Consider the following 24,883-nt stretch of genomic DNA (forward strand, 5'->3'; position numbering starts at 1 on the left):
CTTCTCCAAAACTCTCGAGCTTCTTCTCTCTTCCTTATGTGCATATCAGTGTATGCACCGCCTAATGTAACACTATCCCGCCGGCGGAAAAGCACCATCCCGGTGCTTACTAGCGCCCAGCACAGCGTCCGTGTAGTACGGCTTGAGGCGAGCAATATGGACCGTCTCGGTTCGTGGTGTAGAGGTGTGGCGTGTGGGATGCTATGGAGCTTTTCGTATGTCACTGGAGTCACTTGTCGTAAAATACGGTAGGGTCCAGTATAACGGGGCAAAAGGTTTTTCGATAGGCCGACGCGGCGAGCTGGGGTCCAAAGTAGCACGAGAGAGCCGCAAGGATGCTCTGGTGTTGCGATGACAGGAATCATATCGACGTGCTGTGACGCAACGAATTGTATGCAAATGTCACAAATGGCAGTGTTATGTCCCAGTCGCGGTGGTCATCAGAAACGTACATAGACAGCATGTCAGTCAGTGTCCGGTTAAGGCTGTCGGTATGCCCGTTCGTCTGTGGATGGTAGGCAGTCGTGAAAGAATGACGAACGTTGCACAGCCGTAGGATATCGTCGACTACACGGGCAAGAAAGCAACGGACATTGTCGGTGAGCAGTTGGCGGTGAGCTCCATGGACAAGTATAACGTCGTTGAGGAGGAAAGCAGCGACATTGTTGCACAACTGGTTGGCTCGTGTGACCACGTAGCGTGTGGTGTAACCAGTGGCCACCGCAATCCATTTGTCCCCCATGCGGTCAGCGGAAAAGGCCCTAGTAGATCCAGACCCACTCGAGAAAATGGGTCATGGGGATGTCGATCGGCTGCAGAAGTCCAGCTGGTAAAACTGTTGGCTTTTTCCGGCGTTGACCGCTGTCACAAAGAGCCACGTAGTGGCGGAATGAGCGGTATAGGCCTGGCCAAAAGAACCGACGGCGGACATTGTCGTATCTGCTAGAGACGCTTAGAAGACCCGCGGTGAGAACGTCGGAAGGTCGCAGCGTATGATCCGTGAACTGAAGTGTGCATTACGGAAACAGAAACAGGGCAGCGTAATATGCAAGGTTTCTCGGTTTCTGGTCAAACAGCACTCTATACTGCACTTCGAGACCGGTGAATCGGCAGCCGAAGTCATGCTGGGCCGAAAATTCAAGCCTGCCTTATCAAGCCTTCAACCGGATGAGAGAGACTCGATGCTTACTGCAGCCGCCAGCACGAGGTTCGAGGTTTTCAGTCGGATGACTCTGTGTACGTGCGGACCTTCCAACCAGAGCGTGAGTGGTGTCGGCTCGTGTTGTGCGACGGATAGGACACGTCATGTACGAACTGCGGACTGCAGACGAAGCAATGCATCGATGTCACAGGAGCTACGTTCGCCGTGGCGGTCTGAGTCCCGGGTCACAGACCAAGAGATCTACCCCTCGTTGGCTGTGCCGGATATGTCAAACCCCGTCCAGGGACCTCCTCAGCCAGAGACGCCGCGCCACTCGCCAACATCGTCCAGAGTGAAGGAAGCTCGAATCCATGCCAATGCTAATGTGAGAAGTGATGACATATCAAAGAACGGCTGGAAACACTGTTTCTAGCTTGCGCTTCGTTTAAGTGTAGTGCTGGTCCTAGGCCTAATTATTGATTTAAATGACTAAATGCCGCGGTTGTTGGACGCGGCAGAAAATGTAAACTGAATAGCAACCTCGTCGTGTTTCGTACAGACCATGTAGAGTAACCTTGTCGAAATAGAGGGGAACAAACTGTTTAATCACAATCAGACAAGTGTGAGAAATAGAGATTCATGAAAAGTGGTCGACGCCGAAAATCGTAAGGGGAATACACATGCAATGGCTGGGATAGAAAACATCAAGAATATCTGTTTCAAATCAAACTCACGCGGAAAAGTCACGCAACGAGTCTCCCTACGCAACACATTTGGATACATTAAGAAATTGTTGAATAAGCAGTTTCTGTGGTGCTTGCACTGGTGCGTCTACTACGAAGTACGCAATAAAAATGTACAATTATACGCACAATAAAGATTACGAGCACTTTCAGAACACTGATTGGTTAGTGGGCCAGAGATTTGTTCCCGAAATGAGCTCTTCTGTGGCCGGAGTGGTAGGCTGAAACGATGCGCTGCGGTTCAAGCCTTAGGCGAGAGTGAAAGCTTTTTGCCTCCTCAGGTTCGTGGGGAAACTTCCGCCAGTAGAAGCCAGTCGCCAGCATGTTCCGTGGAGTGCAGTCGAAAGCTTCGCTGAACGCCCGGACCGTTTGAAGGGCACTGTTGCAGTACGCCATCTGCAAGGAAACATGATGCTATTGTTCGCTAGAACTATATTGCACATTTGCGACAAGCCCCTTTCTCAAAGACGAGTTATAGTATTCACAGTCACCTCATTCGCAATGCAGGATTTGAGACGGTGGTAAGAGCTTTGTTTTAAATTGAGTAGAGGAAAGGAAGTGTAATAGCCGCGTCATAATAGCTACTTGGACACACGCATCACCCCACAGCGCTCATCAGCAGCTCCGTACTATTTATTTATTTATTTATACGTACTGTTAATTCATTGAGATTTTGCCATGAGTGATATTTAATACAAAGCATATTAGGGTGAAATGCACTACCGGCTAAAAATGTCAGATGCCGAATGCGTACTCTTAAAAGGAGCTTAAAGGTGGAACAATGGCAATACAGTGCCACTTTTCATTACACAGTTATACACAGAAGAGCACGGACGAATGAAAAACATGATCATACTGATAGGTTAGCCATGGCTCACATAGCATCACATAGAAACAATGATATGACCAAAAAATGCCGCAATAAACATGTAGTTACTTGGTTACGCTGACATTCGAAATATGTGATAACGACAGAAGGTGATTTTCAACTAATTTTGCAAAAGTATCGAGTGATTTAGTACTAGTGATGTAATGACCAAGGTTATTCCACTTTCTTACTGCAACCATATATTTCAGGCAGTCAGTGCGGAAAAAATATTCTTTTTAGTGTTTCGTTATGTTTATGCCTAGTGGGTCTCGCCTCTGAGGTCATGATGGGCTTACTTTTATCAATAATAATTCGGTTATGCAGCAATTGATAAAGGAGCTTTAGACGTGCAGTTTGGCTCCATTTTTCAGAGTGAGAATTCCGGCGTCGGTTAGTAGTTGAGTCGGTGAGTCAGTATAACTTTAAATGTTAAACGTAAGCCTGACTGCCTTTCTTTGAATGCATTCTAATTTACTTATGAGACATTTCGTGTGGGGAAACCAAGCGACAGTCGCATATTCTAGAACAGATCGATCAAAACCGTTATATGCAATTAGTTTTGTCGAAGGCGGGGCTCGATGGAGCTGTCTTCTGAGGAACAGGTGTCGTTTTAATGCGGCTGATGTGACATATTAGTTGACATGCGACTCCCAACTGAGATCATCTGATATTACATCGAGGGATTTATAATTGTTAATTCGCATCAGAGGCATATTATTGACAACATAGGAATATGAAGACTAAAATTTAACTACGCAAAAAGTGGTCTTCGCGGTGTTTCTGCTTCAGCCATGTCTAGCGCTGTACCGTAGTAGCCACTTTTCATAACAAGAAAATTTCAGAACTAACAGTGAGTAGTTTCGTAACAACACCCCTAACGACAACATCGGACACGTTTGCCTGCTCACACATAATTGTGTGCCATTTGTAGTCGTTCTGGCCCCCGTCAGCGGTAGAGGGCCCCGGACTATCGCAATTGCTCTTTATCAGGATACTTGGTACGATAAGCTGCGACACCAATGGATTTTATATGAGCAGTGCGCACTCAGGCTTCTCTATTTTCCGCCCGTCTTTGCACTCCATTTATTTTTTTGTGAATCAGTAGCTGACAAAGAGAGCTCGCAAATGGAGTTTTTTTTTTCAGGCGATAGGTAAACAGTCCATTCAGCAAATATCAAGACGAAACTCTGCATATAACACTCGCCTCAACAGCCCAGAATAAAACCACAAAATGAAAAATATTGAAGCAATTCTTTTTAGTGGCAAGCCTATCTCTCAGTTGCTAGCGTCAGCAACCTGCAATATTCGTTGCTCAGAGGGCGCTATTCACTGTTTGATTGTTGAGATTAAGGATTCCGGCCATAAGCGTATTACCCAGTTACAAAACGTGAGACAGTGCTCCATACGCCAAACAGACTCGCTTGGTTCATATTACAAACAATGGTGCATTCCCATGGCTCTGGCACGCACAGAGTCACACCGTAGGACTTGAACGCAATGCGGGTGCTTATGGTACGACATATGAGAGTGCAGGTAGCATTTACAAACCGTCGCGCGTTATTTTCAAAGCGGCACGTTGAAATGTCATTTATCACTCTGCTTCCGGTACGGGAAGGTTTACTAAAGAGACGTATAGAACGTGGCAAGTGCTATTTAACGTCCCAAAGCTGTGAATGTGTTATTAGAGACGACGCGGGAATGCTCAAGAATAATTTCGACTAGGTACTGTAGATGTTTCTTTCAATAACGAGCATTGACATTATTCAGCAGGCGAGCGTTTGATGTCTCCGAACCGAAAAATGCCAACTATGACTGCCGCCATTACCACCGCTATCATGTAATCGCAAGTGCAACCGCCATGGCTGGGATTCGGACCCGCGACCATGGGTTTCGTAGTAGACATACGCAATGAGCAACAACGCATTTTGTGGCGGGTTGTGTGTGTTTCTTGGGACATTGTGCAGTCATGTGCCAGAAAGCGGGGTATCGTTGGCTAAGCATTTGGTGCAGCTTTTCAAGCGTGGCTTTTATTCCCAGTAATGGCCGACTGCCTGTCTCAAGTAGCGCATCATACAGTTTTCGGGGAAATGTTTACTGTGGCTTTTAAATATCTCGAAATCCTTCGCACCTTCATAGTTTCCTTTTATATTATTGCAGACATCATATTAAGTACACTTTTTAATTATTAGTTTTTGAGTCTATGATGCACCCCTGATATTAGTGACTCTCGCAAATTATGGCATCTGAGCAGCGGAACTAGCCACTCCCTCAGCACCGCCACCGCCGATGGGTACAATACACATGTGGTGAGCAATGGGAGAGTAGTGGCATAACTTTTAATATAAAAAATGCTTCAGAATTAGAAAATAGTAATGATGGCTAAGTCTCTAAATTCTCATTCTGGTTCCACATGTGTTCCAGATATAAGTAGAACTTTTAAAAATGTTCCGTTTATAGTGAAACTGTTTAAAACTTTCCACTTATAACCACACCGTATCTACTACCAGGTTAAGAGTATGCTAGACAAGCCTCTTATGATCAAACCATAATGACAACGAACTCTCACAGCGCAGATGTACCTTGAGCAAACGACTGCGTCCTGCCCCACCGCACTGCATGAAGCAGTTGACGAGAAAAAACAGCGCGCCAGGAGGAATGGCTCCGAACTTAGTGGACGCCTTTGGATCGGCAGGCTTTGCAGTCACAGCTCCTTTGGACTCGACCGCATACGAAACCACCAGAGTCGCCAAGCCTTCTGACACCATGTGCAGAATCTCCTTGTCTGTCATATCAAGCAGGCCCATCAACTTCCCCCGGTCATTGAAGTGGTCGTAGAAGGCATATAGGTCCTCAAAAAACGTCTCCAGGGATCCCAGGGCTGCCACGTCAGCCTGCAAACACGGTAGTTACGATTGCGAACCTTGCACGGGCAAAGTGACCGCAGGGATTAGCTTGACTGAAAAAAGAGATGAAACTTGAAGCCAAAAAGCCGCACTAAAACACGGTTCCATCAAAAGGTGATAAAATTCGAGGTTACCACAATTTGCTTTTTACCTGTTTGCAGTACAAGTGAAGGAAATATATACGTTGAAAAACCTCGACATTGGCAGCTTTGTTTCTGTTGTATTCAATGCGGAACTCATATATCTTTTTTTATATAAAAGCTCCGAGCCTGATATGCCTGCACATCAAATTTAAAAATCACCCAAGGTTAGTAGCGACCCCTCAAAATAGTGCGTAAGGGCTGAAGTTCAATGTTAGATAAGTAATTTCCTGCCTCATCGAGAGCTTGTGAAGTTTATAGGGTGTTTACAGGGAGGAGTTAAACTTGCGTACAACAGTTGGCGGCAGTAGTACTGCAACCATTTCGAGCCTCTTGGGGGCTAAACGTCGCTGCACAGCTTGTGTCGTATGTAAACAGCGCTTTAAAGAGGGAGCGGCTGATGCCGAAGTGTCCTACGACCTTGTTTCCCTTTTCATTTGGGCTGCAACCACAAGCAAGTGCTATATTGTGTTGCGTCGGCAGTATTAGTAGTCCTTGGAATAAACAAAGGAGACTAAAACAAAAAAGTGGCTTCTTCAGTGGCTTGCACGGGTTCGTGCTCAGTTCGCGCTCTTAAAAAACAACAAAGAAACCTTACATTATTCTGGTAAAGAATAGTGTTCCGAACAGTGTTTAGCAAATATGAATGCAAATCGCTGATATCAACGTATTTTCCTAGGGCGCTCACTAAAGCATCACAAAATTTGGCTAAAATATTGATCCTGCAGTCGGCATCTAATGGATCCTAAGCATGCGTAGCACTGTCCAATCGACGACTTTACGTGGAATAATTCATAGCTGAAAACAGATCCTTTGAGTTTATCACTTCCTCGGTAATGGTAACACAGTATAAAACATGTTCATCATTGCTTAACTACAACAACTGTTTTTATCCTTAATGAAGTGCGCAGTGTTGTCGGGGGAAATTTTCCTGTGGCCAGATCACGAATTACGCGGACCAACAGCTCACGTGTAATAATGTTTGTTGCTCACACTCTTTTCTTTTTTTTTTCAGGTTTTCATTTTGTTTTTCCTCGACTACGTGTTTATGACAAGAAATGGGCTAAATTTTGGTTGTAAATTCCTCTTGATAGTTATTCTGCGCGCTTTCAGTATCTGCGAAAATGGCTTGGTTGCTAATCATGCTACCGACCGAGATTAAATATGTCATTTTCTATGCCTTTTAGCCAAATTATTTCAAACAGCTTTGCTGTTACCAATACTATCAACGCTATATATGTTAAATTATGCGACGCAGCCGTGTAACATTTTTGGAGAAAATGAGGAAAGAAGTGGACGGCATTTTCTTGCCTCGCTAGGCGGGAGGAAAAATTGAGCAGTTTCGATCTCCGACTCCGATACCTGCATGATGAGGCGAAAGCATTTCTTCATGTTCGCAACCTTTGTGGACTACATGCTTTCGACATCATAGTCCATAGACTAATCGTTCCGTATAGAACATAACATAAACGGTATTCATAAATTTAGTTGAGACATTTTGCATTCTTGAACTGATATGCTCAGGTAAAGGGGCTAATCTGTGGTGCAGGAAGAAGCATTGCACCGCGGAAGATCACACGTATTCAGCTAATTCCAACGACATTAGAGACACGCATTTTTATCCCAGTGTATAATATATTTGAATAGCTAAGCAGTTAAAAAATGGTTCGAGCAGTTCCCGGTTCTAAAGAAAGCTGACTAGGGCGTTAACTCAAGGTAGAATAATATGCTTGAAGCAAGTAGGAAATCACGTGCGCGTGCATACTCTGGAAGTTCATGCTAAGAAGCTGGAAATTTCCGCGCACACTTCTCCAATATTCTATAATAAAGAGCGCTTGAAAAGCTTTCAAACAGCGATATGCCTCTAAAATATGGAGTTTTAAAAATAATTATTTGTTACAGCAGTGCTTCATATGTGTCAATTGAAAAAAAGAATCACTGCAAGAATACAAGCGCGCAGGAGGCTGCTCCTTTGTCACTAGAACAGGAACGAACCAGATAGTCAGACAAAGCTGAGTAAATTATGAGCACGAAGAAAGCAATCTGTCAACATAAATACGCCATTACAGAACGCTTGGAGCCTTCCGCGAGCAGTCTAAGAGCGCCTTGGCGCGCAAATCGATCCACACTAAACACAATTTTGCGAAATGGGAGCACTGACGGCACACAGCCGCGTTTACACTCCGTACAGTGGGAACAACCTCAGTTCAAAACAAAGTACAGAAATTCGTGAACTCCAAAGCCACTCCGTCTGCTCTTCCACGGAGCTCTAACGGAGTTTTATCTCAAGTTTGAATCCACAATTATAACGGTGTATAGAACAACGTATAGCAGTTGAGACGGATCAAGGTCAAAGGGATAAAACGTTCCTCAAGCGTACTGCGGTGGAAAGTGTGCTTCTGTGCGTATTTGTTTGATCAGTTTCGCAAGTGAAGCGGCATGTTTTGATTAGTGCACTCCACAACTAACGCTGCAAGCATCGTGTTGCTACAGTTACACCGAGCGAGGCGACGCTGCAATGCGGCGTAGCCGAGGCTTAACGGCCTATCTCGAATTGTGCGGCTGAATGGAGCCAGATAACCTACACGGTTTTACTGTGGCCTGTCCGGAAACGGTTATTGTGAGTGGTGAGTTCGATTTTTCCGCGAACTCGTGCAGCTCCGCCTATACTTTGTAAACAGGGCGAGACCGCCAAATGTAAAGCGCATCGCACCGCTGCATTTACTCGTTTCTGGTCGTCGGTGGGACGAAATCGTGGCTCCATGCGCTTACACGACTAGACTGTAATACCATGCACGGCGTATCAACATACTCGGCAGAAACACACCGTGACATGTGGCGGCGGTTGCGAAATTGCGAAATCCATGATTGCGAAATTGAGCGAGTCTTCTAGCATTGGTAAAGCCTGCTGTAAAAACGCCTCTTAATAAAGGGAAATGGACGTACTTATTTGCACTGACCACGTGATCCATTTAGGTAAGAGGCTATAGCTTTAAGCTAATGCATTTCAATATGGCGACAAGAATCGAAGCACAGGAAGCAGCGAATAAGCGCGCACGTTTTCGAATTAATTTTACCCCTCACATCACCCTCGTATTAAAATGCGTGAAGAAACAGAGGTGTGAGAGACATTACAACTTTAGTGGATTAAAAACATAAGCCTACCAGCTTAGGTACACAATAGTTCTTTGCTATGGTTCGGTTTGGTTTGGTTATGGGGTTTAACGTCCCAAAGTTACTCAGGCTATGAGAGACGCCGTAGTGAAGGACTCGGGAAATTTCGACCACTTGGGGTTTTAACGTTCATACTGGCGTCTATGGTATAGTCACTCACATGTTTTTTTAAATGAATGACTAGAGCGTGGTCTGATGAACTATTAGGATATCCTCTGTCTTGAGAACATTAGCAAACAACAGGAGATTTTTTGGAGTTCACTGCAGAGTTCCAAGAACTTGGTTTGCACCAATATGTAGGTGTTATGCTGCTGGTTCAATAGCATGATATACACAGGTGTGATGCTAGACCGGTGAAACGAATAATAAATTTAAATGGACTTACTTAACGTGTGAAGACTACAGATTTGGAACATTTGGAACCGTAAAAATATGTTTGGTTCAGATAGAACTTTCATAGATCGAGGCGTAGGGGGAGCATCGTTGGTTCTTCTTGTTATTGTGTAAATGAAGCGATCGCTGGATACATGTTTAATGCTGAAGTTTCGGTGCTTCCGCGCTCGCCGCAAATTATTCTAGGAGTTAACGTTTTTCAACAGTGTGGCGCAACTCTCGAGGTCAGCAGTGGCGGGATATCAATAAGACCTAGCCTTCGATCGGCCCTCATAGAAGAATTGCCGCGGGCTACCCAAGTGTTTTCTGTCTTCACAGATACCGACGTTCAAGCAATGTCCGCCATCTTCGGTCCAATTGTGTCCTCGGGCGAAGCTCCCCATGCCTTCGACGCTCTGGTGGAACCTGCTTCCCTTGCTGACGCGAAAAAGAATGTGTTGGTGCACCCCAGCGTTGTTCGAGTGAACGAGGGCCGTGCCACGCTTTGGACTGTCGACCATTCCAACTAACCTGCCATATTGTCACATGGTTTGAAACTCGCTGACTTTGAAAATGAACGCCTTTCTGTGCACATCGTCGCGTTCAGTAACGGCGTTGCTCGTTCAACTAGACATACAGATCTTACCAATTCCCAGTTCCAGTCCACTATAAATAAATCGCTACCCACAAACGACCGCAGAATATTGATGGAAGTTCTTATGAAACATATGAATGTGTTCAACTTTTCTCAAGATCAGCCACCACCAATTCCATCTTCCCACACCCATCACATGATCGACACTGGGTCTGAACAATTGATTAGACAGACGCCATATTGTGCCTCACCTTCAGAAAGTAAGATAATCGACGAACAAATTCATGATATGATTCCGGGGAAAAGTATTCAGGAATAACCTCGCCCGCGAGCCGCCCCTGTGATTTTCCTGAAAAAGATGGCATATGGCGATTCTGTGTCGACTGTCACCGCCTTAACACTGTCACAAAGAAGAATGTTTATCAGCTCCCTCGCTTTAATGATGCCATTGACTGCCTGTATTCAGCTTCCTACTTTTCCTTGCTTCATTTACGGTCTGGATACTGGCAGATCTCGATGCATTCGAACGACAAAGAGAAGACTACATTCGTGACTCCAGATGGGTTATATGAATTTAATGTGATGCCTTTCGGCCTATGCAACTTTCCGGCTACCTTTGAAAGAAAGAATTATGTACACTCTTTTGCGTGGACTGAAGTCGCAAATTTGCGTGCGTTACCTAGATTACGTGAATTTCTGGAGGACCTAAGCCGAGCATAACAACTATATAGCTGTTGTCCTTAAATGCACTGAGAAAGCCGGTCTCATGCTGAACTCTAAGAAGTGCCGCATCAGGGAATGCCAGATCGTTGTACTTGGGCAACTGGTCAGCAAATACGGAGTTAGGCCTGATCCACAGATGACTGAAGCTATCAACCGCGTCGAAGAGCCCAAGTCTGTGAAGACTCGGGAGTTTCCTGGGACTTTGGTTTTAATTAGGCGCTTCGTCCCCACGTTTGCTGACGTAGCCTACCCGCTCACATGCCTCCTGGACTCCTATATGCGACTCCTAAATGTGATTCTACATTTGGACAGCTCAACCTTCTTCCTTCTTCACGGCCCATACTGCGCCATTTCAGCCCGACAGCTCCCACTGAACTCTACACTGAGGCAAGCGGCATCGGCGTGGGGGCTGTGCTTATACAACGGCAGGGCGGAAAATCAACACGTTTTCCCTTACGCAAGACGCACAGTTAGCAAGTCTTAACCCAATTATACCATCACGGAGCGAGAGTGTCTTACCGTCGTTTTTGGCGTACAGCGGTTTTGTCATGGACGTGCCTTTAGAGACATCACCGACAATTATTCGCTTTGCTGGCTAGTGAATATGTGCGACATCTGCGGTCGGTTGGCTCACTGCGCATTACGCCTTCAGGAATTCTACTTCTGTGGTCGCCAACATGCCGACGCTGACTGCCTCTCGCGGCTGGCCCTTGCAAATACTATTTGCGATGACAACTTTGACGTCTATCTTGCTGCCGTTTCTGTACGGTTTCCGGAAATTGCCACATTCCAGACTCGGCACCCCTTTTTGAAAAAGTTCGTGATCCGACATCTGCAAACCCTTTCTGCATTCGCGATGGTTTGCTCTACCAAAAAAATTAATCGTCTCGCGGCGCGCGCTTTCTGCTCGTCGTGCCGGCTAGCCTCTACTCCTTTGTTTTACACGCTATGCACGCTATGCACGCTGGGCAGTTGGGGTTTGCCAGGACCCTTAGCTGCGTTGAGTATACGTTTTTACCGGCCAAACATGCGTTGAACGCCTCCGCGTGACTTGACCTCCTTTGTGTAGTGCCAGTGGTTCAGGATTCCCACGACTTCACCGCCGCGCCACTTACATCCGGTGACACCGCCAACCACACCATATGAACAAGTGGGTGTTGACCTCTTAGACCCGTTACCCCGCTCGTCGAAAGGCAATCGCTGGGTCATCGTATGCGTTGACCATCTCACGCGTTACTGTGAAACTGCCGCCATCCCTTCCGCCACCGCCGCTGACGTCTCGTTATTTCTTCTTCACGCTGTCGTCCTCCGTCATGGACCTCCTCGTGTAATTATCAGTGACAGAGGCCGCCAGTTTACGGCAGATGTTGTGGAACAGCTTCTGCGCTATTGTACTTGCCAGTTGCGTCACTCTACGCCATACCATCCCCAGACAAATGGCCTCGTCGAACATACAAACCGGACACTGGCGAATATGCTTGCAATATATGTCGACTCTCAGCACAAGAACTGGGATGACGTGCTTTCCATCACTGCATATGCCTATAACACCTCGAAGCATGTAACAACTGCTTATAGTCCATTTTTCCTTCTCTATGTCCGTCCGCCTACACGTTCTCTCGACACCATTTTGCCGTTATCTATCGACACCGGGCTTTCTCTTTCGAGCACCCTCTACAGCGTTGAACAGGCTCATCGGATCGCCCATTTATGCACTCTGGCCTCGCAAGACAGCTTTAAGCAGCACTGCGATCATCTTTCCGGCGTCTTAGTACGACTCTGGACACCTTTCCGTAAGAGTGGTTTGTCCTAGAAGCTGCTGCCGCACTACACAGGCCCATTTATTGTGCTCACACGCATCAATGACTTCAATTACGTGGTATCTCACCGATGGTCCAAATGCCGCCCCTCTCAGAAAACACAAGTTGTAAATGTCGCAAGAATAAAGCGCTGCCATTCTCGGGACTCTGACAGCACAGGGGGCTTCGTCTGAGAAGGGGGGATTTAGAAGCAGGGCAGAAGAGAGAACAAGGAAGTGTGACAAAGACGCTCGCCAGAAGGAAAGGTGAGGAAAAAGAAGCTCGCCAACTTTCAGTGAATGCACCAGCTAACGTAGATTCATCTCTGTAAATAAATTTAACAATATTTTGTTTTTATTTGCCGTAGGATTGAATTCCAAAAATGCCAAAAAAATATTCACTTCTTGCAGCATTTCATATGTTTTGCTGCAATCTGTTTTTCTGTTTTTTCATTGTTAAAACACTGCCGTCATATTGTGTGAAGGTGATGAATGGCCTCACTGTAATTAAATATGCAGTTAATTATTTGAGATTTTACGGCTGGATACAACTTAACTGTAAAAGATAGCTACCTTTCAAGCAGAGCAGAGCTATTCGAGTAGATCTTTGTTAAGACACTGTAGCCCATTGGCTTGCACCTTCCATCCGCCTATGTCAACTCGACATCTATAAACGCAGTATACCAAACTAGTGCAGCTACATATTGGTGATCACCGCGACGCCACTGTGATAGCAAAATGCGGGCCTTTCATGAGGTGTTTGTCATGTTTTAAAACATATATGTCTGACTACCCTACGATGGTTGCCTACGTGTTTATGTGCAATGACATATATGCTGTAGATTTCTTGCTTTCAATGCTTGTCTATTTGAACAATTAGCCTAATTTTTGTCATGCCGTAAGGCCTTTGTTTTGATTTTTGTTTTTGTTTGTTTTTACCTTACGTGATAGCAGGAACGGAACTTGTGCATTCACAGAATTTTATTCCGAAATGGTTGCCGGCTTTATTACATCAAGAGGGGGACCGCAACAAGAAGCGTATGCTGAGCCATTCCACCCTCCCGCCACCGCACAAACTCTTTCCGCCTGGGTGCCTCACAGCAGCGTATAGCCCCAACTACTTGAACATCCCCAGCTACCTTCTAAGAATCCTTTCTCTTCATTTCTGACACATCCAAGGGTTGCTTATCAGTATTGGGCTACTTTATAAAGCAGGCAGCCCAATAAGTGCTACAAAATGGGTATATTTGTTGAATGAACACTGTATATAGGAATAGGGTATACTCTGCGGCCAGGCATTGAAGTCATGTATCTAAGAATCAAATAAATATTTATTGTTGTTTTTCAGATAACTTTTGCTGTCTCGTTTTCTATTACTCACAAGTTAAACATTCATTGATCCGTTTTAAACAGAAATTTAATTGTGCATCCCTGCTTAGAGGCTAAAGTAGGAATTTCAAGTAACTAAACTATGCAAGGTAAAGTGCTGCAAGCCGCAATAATTACTATTGATGGCGCAAGTTTACATGGTACATGAATAGAAAAGCCTGTTGCAGCTAGGGCCTTGTAGGAAAAACAACAGGTTTCCCAAATTTGGAAATGCCATTAGATTGAGGAGGTCGTCTTACATGGGCTATGCATACATATAGTTCCAAACTGGCTGTACAAAGGACCAATATTTGGCATGAATGATGGCCCAGCAATGCAAATGCAGCAAACTCCCCCAACAAATGTATTGATGCCATTGTTTTCCAAGATTGGATCATCGTCGGGCCAATGGCATTGTGCTGCTGTGGAATGAGCCAATGCCGGCGGATACACTGGGAATGATACACTAACATGTACTCCGTAAATGATGTTAAATATCTAACGTTACGTATTTCTTCAGTTTCGATATGCCTTCAAGACTATTTACGCCAAGCCAAAAGACACCTGTAAAATACTCTGAAAGGCAAAAATTATGTTAGTGAATTTTTACTATATGGTTTGCGATTTGTGGTTTGTGGGGTTTAACGTCCCAAAGCGACTTAGGATATGAGAGACGCAGTAGTGGAGGACTCCGGAAATTTCGACCACATGGGGTTCTTTAATGTGCACTGACATCGCACAATACACGGACGCCACTCCGTTTCGCCTCCATCGAAACGCCTATTAAGAGATCTTCCCGACGGTTGCATCGAGCCCGCATAAATAAAAATGTTTATACATATCGAAGTGTCAGAAGACTACGTTCAGAAATATATCTCAGTTGTAGCCGTTTGTGAAATAGCAGAGCATTGGAAACACTAAAAACGAGCTGCATGAATGTAACTAGTATTTCTAATGACTTGCTCGATTATGTTCCCTCGCGAATACGGATCGCGAGGTCACGTTCGAGACCTTGAACAGGCAAGCGCTTAGCGAGGTGTGCGTCGAGGACATTTGAAAGTGGCATTTCCTTTTTTGTACTTGCTCCCACACAAGATCTCCCATTTAGATTCGACTCAGGCCTGACGACGGGCCTAGAATGGCGCTCTTCTAGGCCGAAAGCGATGCGAAAACGAGTATCTTCATATTAGTTAGAGCATATCTTTATATCATGCAGACAAGTTTAGACACCTTTTGATAGGCACTTGCTAGATCCATATCATAATTCTTCAAATGTGATATAGTGCGCGAAAAAAGACACTTTTTTTCGCGCAACTATATCATGTATGAAGTATTGCAACAACTAGCCCGACAACACATCCTACTGAACCAGTTCTCCATCCGCTCTGTCTTCAATGTGGAGTAGGTTAGGCATTGTAAATCCTACTGTGCATTTTCTAACAGAAAGCTGGCGGGCGGCACATCGATGCAAGAAGAGCTTCAAGAAAGATATGTGGAATGTATTCTTGTTTACATGTTACGTATCAACATTATATTAGACACGCAAGGATACCTACTGTCAGCTGTTTCGAAAGAAATCGCCATTAGACTGAACTATTCGCGAAAGTTTTCTATGTATGTGTCTACGCACTTAGGTATAGACCTTACTATTAACGATTACACTGCTTGAAAAAAACAAACTTGGTGTACTACGGGCGACATCTGGGGATCATTTAGAGCTTGCTATTGACTCAAATGTGCCTTCAACCGCCCATGCAGGCAAGCTGCTAGCTTTAGCTGCTACTCAGCACTAGGAATTGCGGTTGCTATTGCGCATCCCTAAGTGAAAATGCGAGCTCGGTTGTTCGTGGAGGAAGTGAGCGCGACGCTGAGACAAAGCTGATCAGAGTGGTGGCAGATAATGAACACCTGGGTTATAAAGGCACGCGTGATACGAGCGCTTGCTGCATCCTGCGTTGCCTCTCACCTTGAATTTGTCGTTGTAGACGAGGATGACGTGCAAAAGCACAATGATTTGGGAGGCCATTTGAACGCCAGCGCCTCCAAGTGTCACGGCCAGTGGGTGTTCCGGTACCATAAGGGGTGGAACGAAGTATGAGGAGCTTATCGCCAGCTCACGTGCGACCAGGTTTCTGTACGTTATGTCTCTTGATGCATCTGGGGAATTGTAGAGGTTCAACCTAGGCCGGCGTATTGACTGCTTCCACGAGTTGACGGACGCCTGTGCAACGCGCCTGTAGAGGTCGAAATAGCTGCCTCCTCCAGCGGTGGCGGGTATGAAACTGTATATGTTGTCCAACATAGACCAAGACACGGTCATGTTCAGTGTGTTAAGACTCAAATGCATCAGGACCGCTGAGGCTCTGGTTGCCATCTCTTCGCTGTACTTTTGCAGAAATTGGACGGCCGACTTCGCTAGCAGCTGAAGTAGGCGCCATGCTCGCGGTTTGTCCAGTATGTAGTCCGCCTGCGCTTTCCAGCTTACCAGTGGCATGAGGTGACCGACAGACGCGAAACAGTCTTGGATCTTACGTGTCAAGGATGGTTGTCGGTTCCCCATGTCGACGTGCATGGCGTGATCTAGGTCACTGGCTAGCAAGGGAGACAACGTCCAGACGACGTAAGCACCCAAGAAGAGCTTGAAGTTTTCGAGAGCTCTCTCATTGCGCAGATGGTTATTGTCGAGGACGCGGAATAAGCCTGGCTGGAGGTCTACGATGGTGTCTTCAATCCAGAGTTGGGAATCGTCCGGAAGGTGCCCGTTGATGGCCAGCCGCAGATCATAGTCATTAAGGCTCACGTACTGGGGTGCCACAAGCGTTGTCTCGACATGCTGCATGACAACGAGCGACCATCGAAATTCAAATGCACGCAAAGAATAGGACGTCCTTGTAGCATTCAAAACATAGCTACTTTGGTATGCAGCTGGCCTTAGACCAATCGTTATTGTTTAGGTAAGACTTGGAGCTGAAAGCACTACCATATAATGACGGCCACGTCTTTCTTGTAGTATTGCTGAGACTGAAAGTCTATAAAAGCAAAGAACTGCTGCGATGTTTAGGATTGATCGAAATGTGCATCAATCTTTCGCATGTGTTTGTACTGCTTCCGTGGTTTTAAAACAAAAGTATGGGTACGAACCTAACTACACTGACCAACGTTAAGAGATGACAGAACCCAGGTCTATTTTGCTATCATTATCTGCTCTAAATTCCGTTAATGTAAGTCCTACGATCTTCAATGGTTACGACCTTAGGTCGAACGTACTATCACTCTCCAAAGCTGTAACGATTTTCTCTATGTATTGGTGTCCGCATTTTGATGGGAACCCGTGTGCTTATCTTGGTCTTTTTCGCAGGTGCGCTATAATGCGCAAGTTACCACCGAAGCAACAGTTACACACAAACTGTCACCACAGATCCTTTACACAAGCGTCAGTATAGCCGAAGCCAAATATCTGGGATAATACAACCAAAGCCTTAGTTTCAACAACGCAGAATTCGCGAATCATTATCAGCTATCTCTTCATAAAACCATAGCTGAGAGGGCTGATGCGTGTTTATTTGGTCGCAACTGGCATGATTTCACTTCGTCGTGCTTTTTTAAAATAGAGGTACGATTATCTGTCTGAAAAAGAGCGGTTGGGATGGGCATTACTCATGTGGCCTCTAGAAACTCCACGTAGTACCACTCACGCGGCAATACATTTGTTTTGATTTTGACACTCTAGCAATTAAAAACAGCGCCGTCAAACGAAGTAGGTCCAATAATGCTTTACCCTTCAAAAAATGGACATGGAGGTTTGATCAACCTCTTTAGAGTCCTTATAGACTCAATAGAATGGCAACAGAAACTCAGCCCTTGTGGAGCCACCTACATGGTAGCTCTTCAAGCGGTTTGACTATAAAAGTTCATTCCACACGTTCTCATAAAAATTGATGTAACTTCACTACAAAAATTCTGTCAACAGGTATCCCTCAAAAATTGGTTGGTTGGTTTGTGGGGTTTAATGTCCCAAAGCGGCTCAGGTTATGAGAGAAGCCGTAGTGGAGGAATCCGGAAATTTCGACCACCTGTGGTTCTTCAACGTCAACTGACATCGCACTGTCCACGGGCGCCTTGCTTTTCGCCTCCATCGAAAAGCGGCCGCCGAAGCCGGGATGCGATCCCGGTTCCTTGGGAACAGTAGTCGAGCACCGTAACCACTTCGCTACAGCGGTGGGGTATCCTTCAAAAATTCTCGATCTACCTACGAAACAGAAATTCTGCCACATCAAAGATATTTTTGATGTTTCACTGCAGCAATTCATTGCATATGATTTTCTTAAATTTATTTTATGTTGCTTTTCTAAATATATTTATTTTACAGCACTTGAGATTAGGATGTTTTATTAAGCAGTTCACGTAAACAAGGCATAATCTGAGCATTGTTTTAGGACATATTTCAGCGTTTTATGGAAGATGAGCGTTGTATACATGTTCAAGAGCAAATGAGAGTGTGAAAATAATAATTGTTTGAAGACGATGATTAACGTAATTCATTGCATTTATGGCGGTCAATATGCCCATGACCTCTCAATAAACTGAATGATACTTGAGCCCAGATATTAGTTTTTTTTATGCTGTTGCTGATGATGATGATAAGCTCTTTATTTACTCTAAAAATAGGGGAAACAGCCGAAAGACTGGTTGCACTGCTTAGAGAAGGTCAGCAGGGATCCCTTGGGACTCTGCGGTCTCCAATGCGCTCAAAATGAGCTGGCGCTGTTGGGCGAGCTCGGTGGTACGCAGGAGGGATTCCTATGCATCCACTGTAGCTGAATTGTCTGCGTTGTCTCGTGTACATGTTCACATAATCAGAATGAATGTGGCCGGTTGTTAGCAGTGTTTGCACGTAGGTGCAGTAAGATTTGGGAAAAGTTTGCTATATAGCCATGGGTTTGGAAATGTTCCTGTTTGTATTTTGCGCCAATGGAGGGATAGTTCCCGGTGTGCAGGGGGCTTCCGTTGGATGCAAGCTGAGAGAAGTAAGAAAATCTTGATGCTCATTACGAAAGGTGCGCGTGTTAACGAACCCTTCATGAACCCGCTTGAGTGGATTAAGTTGCTGAAAAGGCTTCATGCAAATTATGGCGCACTGAATATCGCGGGAACGTTGACTCGCTCATTTGCACCTTTCTGGCATCATCTGTGCACTGCATTTCAGGCTGTTGAGCAGGCAAATCGTACTCTGAGTGCAATAGAATAACATATCATGAAAACTAGTGCGAATGCTAAGCGACAAAAAGGGCGAAAATTGAAAACAGGATAAGTGATAACTTCTTGCACTTGCGAAATGAATTCATGCATTCGAAGTTGATAAATATTATCAAGCGCATGAAAAAAGAAAAGATGTCCTCTGTTCCGGAATCTCGCGCTGGTCAGGCAAGAAACCAGAAATCAATGTGATTCACTGCATGAGGACCAGACAATCATTTTCCTAACTGTGCACATTTGCGCCTTTGCATCTTGATTTCAGCGATCAAAATTGTCGAATAGGTAGCGCAAAGAAATAAGTGATGCTTGAGCTGCTTTCTTATGGTGGGAATTGTATCTGCTACGGGCCCAAAAGAAAGAAAGAGCCTGTTTGTGCCAAAAAGCCGCGCATAAAAAATCAATTCACAAACTTCGCTCGAAGATTGGCCCTACACAAGACAATCCCAGAGCGCTTAGCCAAGTTTGCCTGCGGCAGTCTATGACCTTGGAGAAACAAGGCGTTGAGCGGGGACGGCGGGGATGCGGAAAGAAAAGTGGGGAAGGTTGTGACATGCTGATGATAACAAAAAAGAAACGAAGCAATTTTGTCTACTTTATAGCATTCTCCCCACCTGCAGGTCACGCGAGAGAAAACTGTTCGGCTTCTGTCTTTAGTCGAGACCAAGACATCGTGCGTGTAGTAATAGTGCGTTTGCGTCCGAACTACTGGTTGTGCGCTGCGATTACTTGAGCGTCCTTATTCGCTGTGCGACGCTGTTATAAATATTGATTGCTGGAAACAGCCAACGTCTAAAAGTGCCGTCAGGGTGGCGCTCTTCGCGGTAAGCATCCTTGGAGCCAAATTGCAGCAACACATGTAGGTGGTATTTCGGTCTCCGTAAGAAGCTCTATATTTTCTGCTAGCTGGCATATTATTGTGCACTAAGGAGGGTTCTTTCTGGCAGTGCCTGCACGACGCTGCATTGTTTTCGTATGTTTTGCCCTGCACTTTGCCGTTCGTTCATACTGAAAAGCGAGACAAAATACGTATGTACTTCACCAAAGCGTTATTTTAGTTGAAGGAAAGATTGCGTGCATACTGAGTGGGACATCGTGAGTGCCTGATGGACGAAATATCCGTATGGTCATTCAGCTCGGGTGGCATTTACGATTTTACGATGTATTCATGTTTGAAATTTTGAGTGATTGTATATTCACTAAGTCGTTTTACACCAAACCGGGCATGTAAGCGCGACGAGAACATCTTTGTGCGCCCCCTCCATCTAGGCAGATAGGCAGATACAAAAGGCAGGAATTGTGCGGGGGTTTTCTTAAGACCACATTTTAGGATCTTCGTCGTATTCAAGCACGAATTTGGATTTTTGTTTGTGTCGGAAAGCGAATAAGAGGAAACATTTACTGCTGATATATGTCAGAACGAGTTAGGGTGCGTAGCGATGGATGAGTGTTTTGGTTGGAATAACCAAGCTGGATGCTAAATTTAAATTCTCAAATTTTAACTTTGCATACAATAATAAGGCTGCTACCTAGAATATAGCAAGCTTTCAACTATCTTGTTGCGTGCGTTTTAGACGAATACGCGCGCTGCCGAATATTACTCGGTGCCTGTACTGAAACGTCGAAATGTTAGGGAAAACAAGATAAGGCTTGCAATTAGGTTGCACGTCCGCTGATCAGAAGCAATTATTGGGAATCAAATTGGCCAAATCCCCTAAACTTGAGCGACCTAATGCGGCTTTGTCGTTCTTGCGGCCCACACCGTGTGCACAAGCGCCCTTCTGGCGAACACGACGTCGTGCATACAAAATAACACTCTGATTTTAATGTTGCGAGACAACTCTCGGAAATACGCATCTTCTGCTTACAGCGCGGAACTTCATTTATTCCTAAGCAATCATGTGTGTCTCTCGTAAATGAATGAAAAGTAAAATGTTTCCCTACCATCGAATTGTGATTGTTGTTATTTTATCTCTTTTTCAAGGAAAATCTGCGACAAGATTTCTGAAAATGCGCTGGAAGAGATAGTGTTGAACGTCTCATCTATGATGTGCTGGGAGTGAGTTAAAGTGAGAAAGTGTACAGTTGGCCCTAGCATCGGTGCAATTTTACTTCTTTTTATTTATTAAGGATACCAATATATGTTCAAATTCTACATATTGCAGTGTGTTCTTATTTTTGAACGACATGGTGAATTTAAATGAAAATTTCGAATTTGGCGTTCCATAACTCCCCTCGCTGCTCCGGTCTCTCTTTGTCCTTTTTTCTCCTCTTCCTCGTCCTCTTTCTCTCCCTCATTTAACATCCCCTGGCTTCTCCGGCCTCTCCTCTTTACTCTTTTTCTGCACATGCCGATGCTTGTAATGTAAACATCAAATGCACCTCAAGAAAGCGGCGGCAAATTTCCTCGCAATATTAAGGAAAACATCATCTCGCATATTCAACTACCATCCCTAACAAGACATCTCATGACCTCATCATTCAGACATGACACACATATCAGAAAATCGGCGCAATGTTTCTGGACAGCCTCCACAACGCCTACATATTAAAAGCCACAGAAAATATGATTTGGTTGATTCAGTCGAGCAAAAACAGTCTGCTAAAACTTAAGACGTTTTCGTTTTTTGCGCTCTTCTACAAGGTATCATGACATCCTGCATGTCGGATGACATCTGCTTCATCAAAACTTCTCTATATCAAATATGCGGACACATGTCGTGTATTGAACGACCAGCTTCAGCACGTTCCATGAGTGAACATGGAACTGCTAGGCTAGGAAATAATTTCCTGAACATTATTGCGTTGCCATCGAATAGCTAAAAGTAACAGATATCTAATACATCTTGCAGGATCGTTAGAACAATCATACCCGCACAGTGTCCCGAAGCTGCTCGTGAGTCGTGAGGACATCTTCAATCATATTGCTGTAAGACTTGCCGGTGCCTCCGACCATTTCAGCAGCGCGGCGCAAGTGATGATGCAAGAGGCCACGAATATGAAGCACTTCCACGTCCTGTGTCCAGCCGTGGAATCGGATGTCGAGAGACATGTAAAGCGTATTCTCCGTGGGCTTCGAGAAGTGGCGGCCAATGAAAAATTTCCACAGCGTCGGCATTCCGAGGTCAAGAGAAAATTTCACCAGCAGGTCGAGCATTTGCTGTCGCGTGGCCGTACTTTTCTGCGGCCATGGCAGGCCGACATCCAGGAGGAACTCCTTCAAGGCGGCGCCACCTTTCGACGCAGACTGCATTGTGGAGCAGGAACACGAGAAGTTGTTTTCACAAACAATATTTGTAGTTCGACTATGTCATAATGTGTGGATTAAAAACGTATCACAGGCGATTTCAATTATACGCATTGTACGCAAATAGCATGAGGAACGGCTTCAAATTCGTCTTCAGGCAAGCATAGCTAAATCAAAGCATCTTGATTCCAACATCGTGAATGCTCCTACGTGTTTTTCCTGCTGATGTGACTAAGCTGTTCTGAGATTCATTTTGGTTGAGACTTCAGATGAACTACATCCCCTGTTCAAGAGGACTGCGTTTCCTGTTCTGCCGACAAATGCGCGGTTTATGGCAGCAGCCCTTCACAGGCTTGGCAGTAACGATGAGCGAAGCCAATATCGAGCAGCCAAGAACTGTAAGAACTACCTTAATGTTACAGTGGCAATGGATGATCAGGCGCCTCGAGGGCTCTAACATCACTACGCAATCTCTGGAAGTCATCTTCAATGAGACCTCAAGTAAACTACACCATTTGTCCAAGCTGACACCGCCCCCTTTTCTGTCTACAAAAGCCCGATGAATCTCAGAACTCCTTCCCATGGTCAGTATTAGCCTTGGACGCCACAATTATCAACAAGTAGTAGCCTACAATAGGTTGGCTTACTGTACTGCACTTTCTCACGTCACTGGGGCTACCATTCTGGCCTCTGCATCGTGGAACCTTTTTTACTGTGCCCTTCTACACTCTCGCAGCCATTGCATTTTCTGCTGAAGATGCATGTTTGCATTGCTATTAGTTCTCTTTAAGATGAGGATGTGATGATGTAATATGCAGGAAGGAGCCAGTGCTACCATCTAGCAAATACGCAGGCTTTTGTAGCGCTTTTTTGTTTTCATACAAAGCATTCTGCGGTGGCGCAGTCGTTAATGCGCTCGACTGTTGCGCCTCTGGATGCGGTATCGATTCCCGCCAGTGGACGCCGCATTTAGATGAGACGAAAAGCAAGGCTACCGACATGCTCCCGTACATCCTCCCGTTTTCCCCCCTCTTTTCTCTTATATGAAGGAAACTGATAGTTTTGTTACAGACATAAAAATTACGAGGGCAGTGGAGAACCTGCATTAAAGAAATGCGAAAGCCTCAGCGCTGCTCACTGTCATCATGTGCGTTCCATACTTGGCTAGGGAAGTTGGTGGAGCTGCAGCTGGTTTCGCTGGATGCCACATGTTGGTGTTACGACTTCACGCGAATGAAGGGGGAAATTCACAGGAAAGGTATACTACTCGCTTAGGTCTGACGTCTGTTATCCATATATTACAGTATACATTACGTCTTTTATCTATATAGCGCAGACCTCAAAACTCTTGTGGACAATAGATAGAGGTGTCGTGGCGTGGTGGAAGCGTCCCCGTTTAGAATGCCTTGGCCGCGATCGATTCTCACCACAGAGCCAAAGCTTTTTTAGTTCATTGACGGATGGAGAGGTCACTCTGAGCGCAGTTTCTGCTGACGCCACTGATCAGATGTTTAATGGGTCGCATTAAAATTAATAACCTACACAACATTGGTACAGTTGGTTTCGTTGTGTCTGAAACTAGATTGGGTGATGTGTTTAAAATAGATACCCTGTCTGGCGCCTACTTATTTACAGGGAAAACAGAGGTTGCTTTTAACAGTCTTTGCAGTTTCACAGAAGTTAAGAGAGATAATAAATTGGTTCATAAGGATAGGAAAGGAGCAGTATCTGTAACTTGTTCGTTCGACACCTAAACAGCGTCGTAAGGGAATGGAGGAAGCTGGGAGTGAAAGCGGAAAGAGAGAAATGGGAGCCGTGGTGTAGGGCTTCGGAGTGATTTCACCCGACTGGGGACAGTTACCGCTCCTTTCCCTTCCTATAAATCAATCAGTTTTGTGTTAAAAACGACCTCTGGTAATGCCAGAAAAAGAGTCGACCTCCGGCAATTTTCTGAAGCGTAATAAACTAAAATGTGCATTTTTTGCGCGATTACTCAAAAGAAGTTAAGGACATCTTGAAGAGTTAAAAGATTCATAATAATTTGTAAGAAAATATACCTGGGGAGCGCATTAACGAGTAGACGCGGTTTTCTTAACGCCAACTGTTCTTTGCTCGATTTTTTATCTTGCTAACTAATCTCAATTCAAAAACTATAATACTGCAATATCAAAACAAATCCCAAACATAAGGTAGGAAGTCATACGCATCACAATGCGTTCAATGTGTTCTCTCCTAACACTCTTGGTACTAACCACATTCGAGGTCTATGCGTTGCGCACCAGTGTGGCAAGCAGAGGACATATATCGAAACCCGTATGGCGACCGATCTGATTCATTGAATTATTCTAATGTCTTGAATACATGAATTATATGAGCCTTCTCGCCAATATTGGCTTTATTCTAACCATTCCTTAATTCGTTATACAGCTTTCTTTTTAATGTGGGATACTTAAAATTGCAGCAAGAAGTGATTGGCGTTGCCTTTATAATTCCGTCGACCAATCAGAACTTTTATTTGAGTAAACCCTAATGCTACAGTCTACGTCTTATTGCTCATT

The 24,883-nt window shown here is 44.9% G+C and overlaps 1 protein-coding gene across 1 annotated transcript in view; it reads right to left on the reverse strand.

Annotated features, from left to right (window-relative positions):
• Window positions 1–259: 259 nt before the first annotated feature.
• LOC146186219 (uncharacterized) overlaps window positions 260–24,883 on the reverse strand; it is a 224,327-nt gene continuing 199,703 nt past the window's right edge. Inside the window, exons 3-6 of the mRNA XM_084608004.1 lie at window positions 21,951–22,325; window positions 15,792–16,658; window positions 5,332–5,643; window positions 260–2,280 (exon numbers count right to left, since the gene is read on the reverse strand). Of these exons, the coding sequence (XP_084464130.1) occupies window positions 2,050–2,280; window positions 5,332–5,643; window positions 15,792–16,658; window positions 21,951–22,325 (1,785 nt within the window). The 3' untranslated portion in view covers window positions 260–2,049. The remainder of the gene's footprint in view (window positions 2,281–5,331; window positions 5,644–15,791; window positions 16,659–21,950; window positions 22,326–24,883) is intronic.

This window comes from Amblyomma maculatum, chromosome 6 (assembly GCF_055883805.1).
Source record: "Amblyomma maculatum isolate TAMU_Amacu chromosome 6, ASM5588380v1, whole genome shotgun sequence".
Lineage (NCBI taxonomy): Eukaryota > Metazoa > Arthropoda > Arachnida > Ixodida > Ixodidae > Amblyomma > Amblyomma maculatum.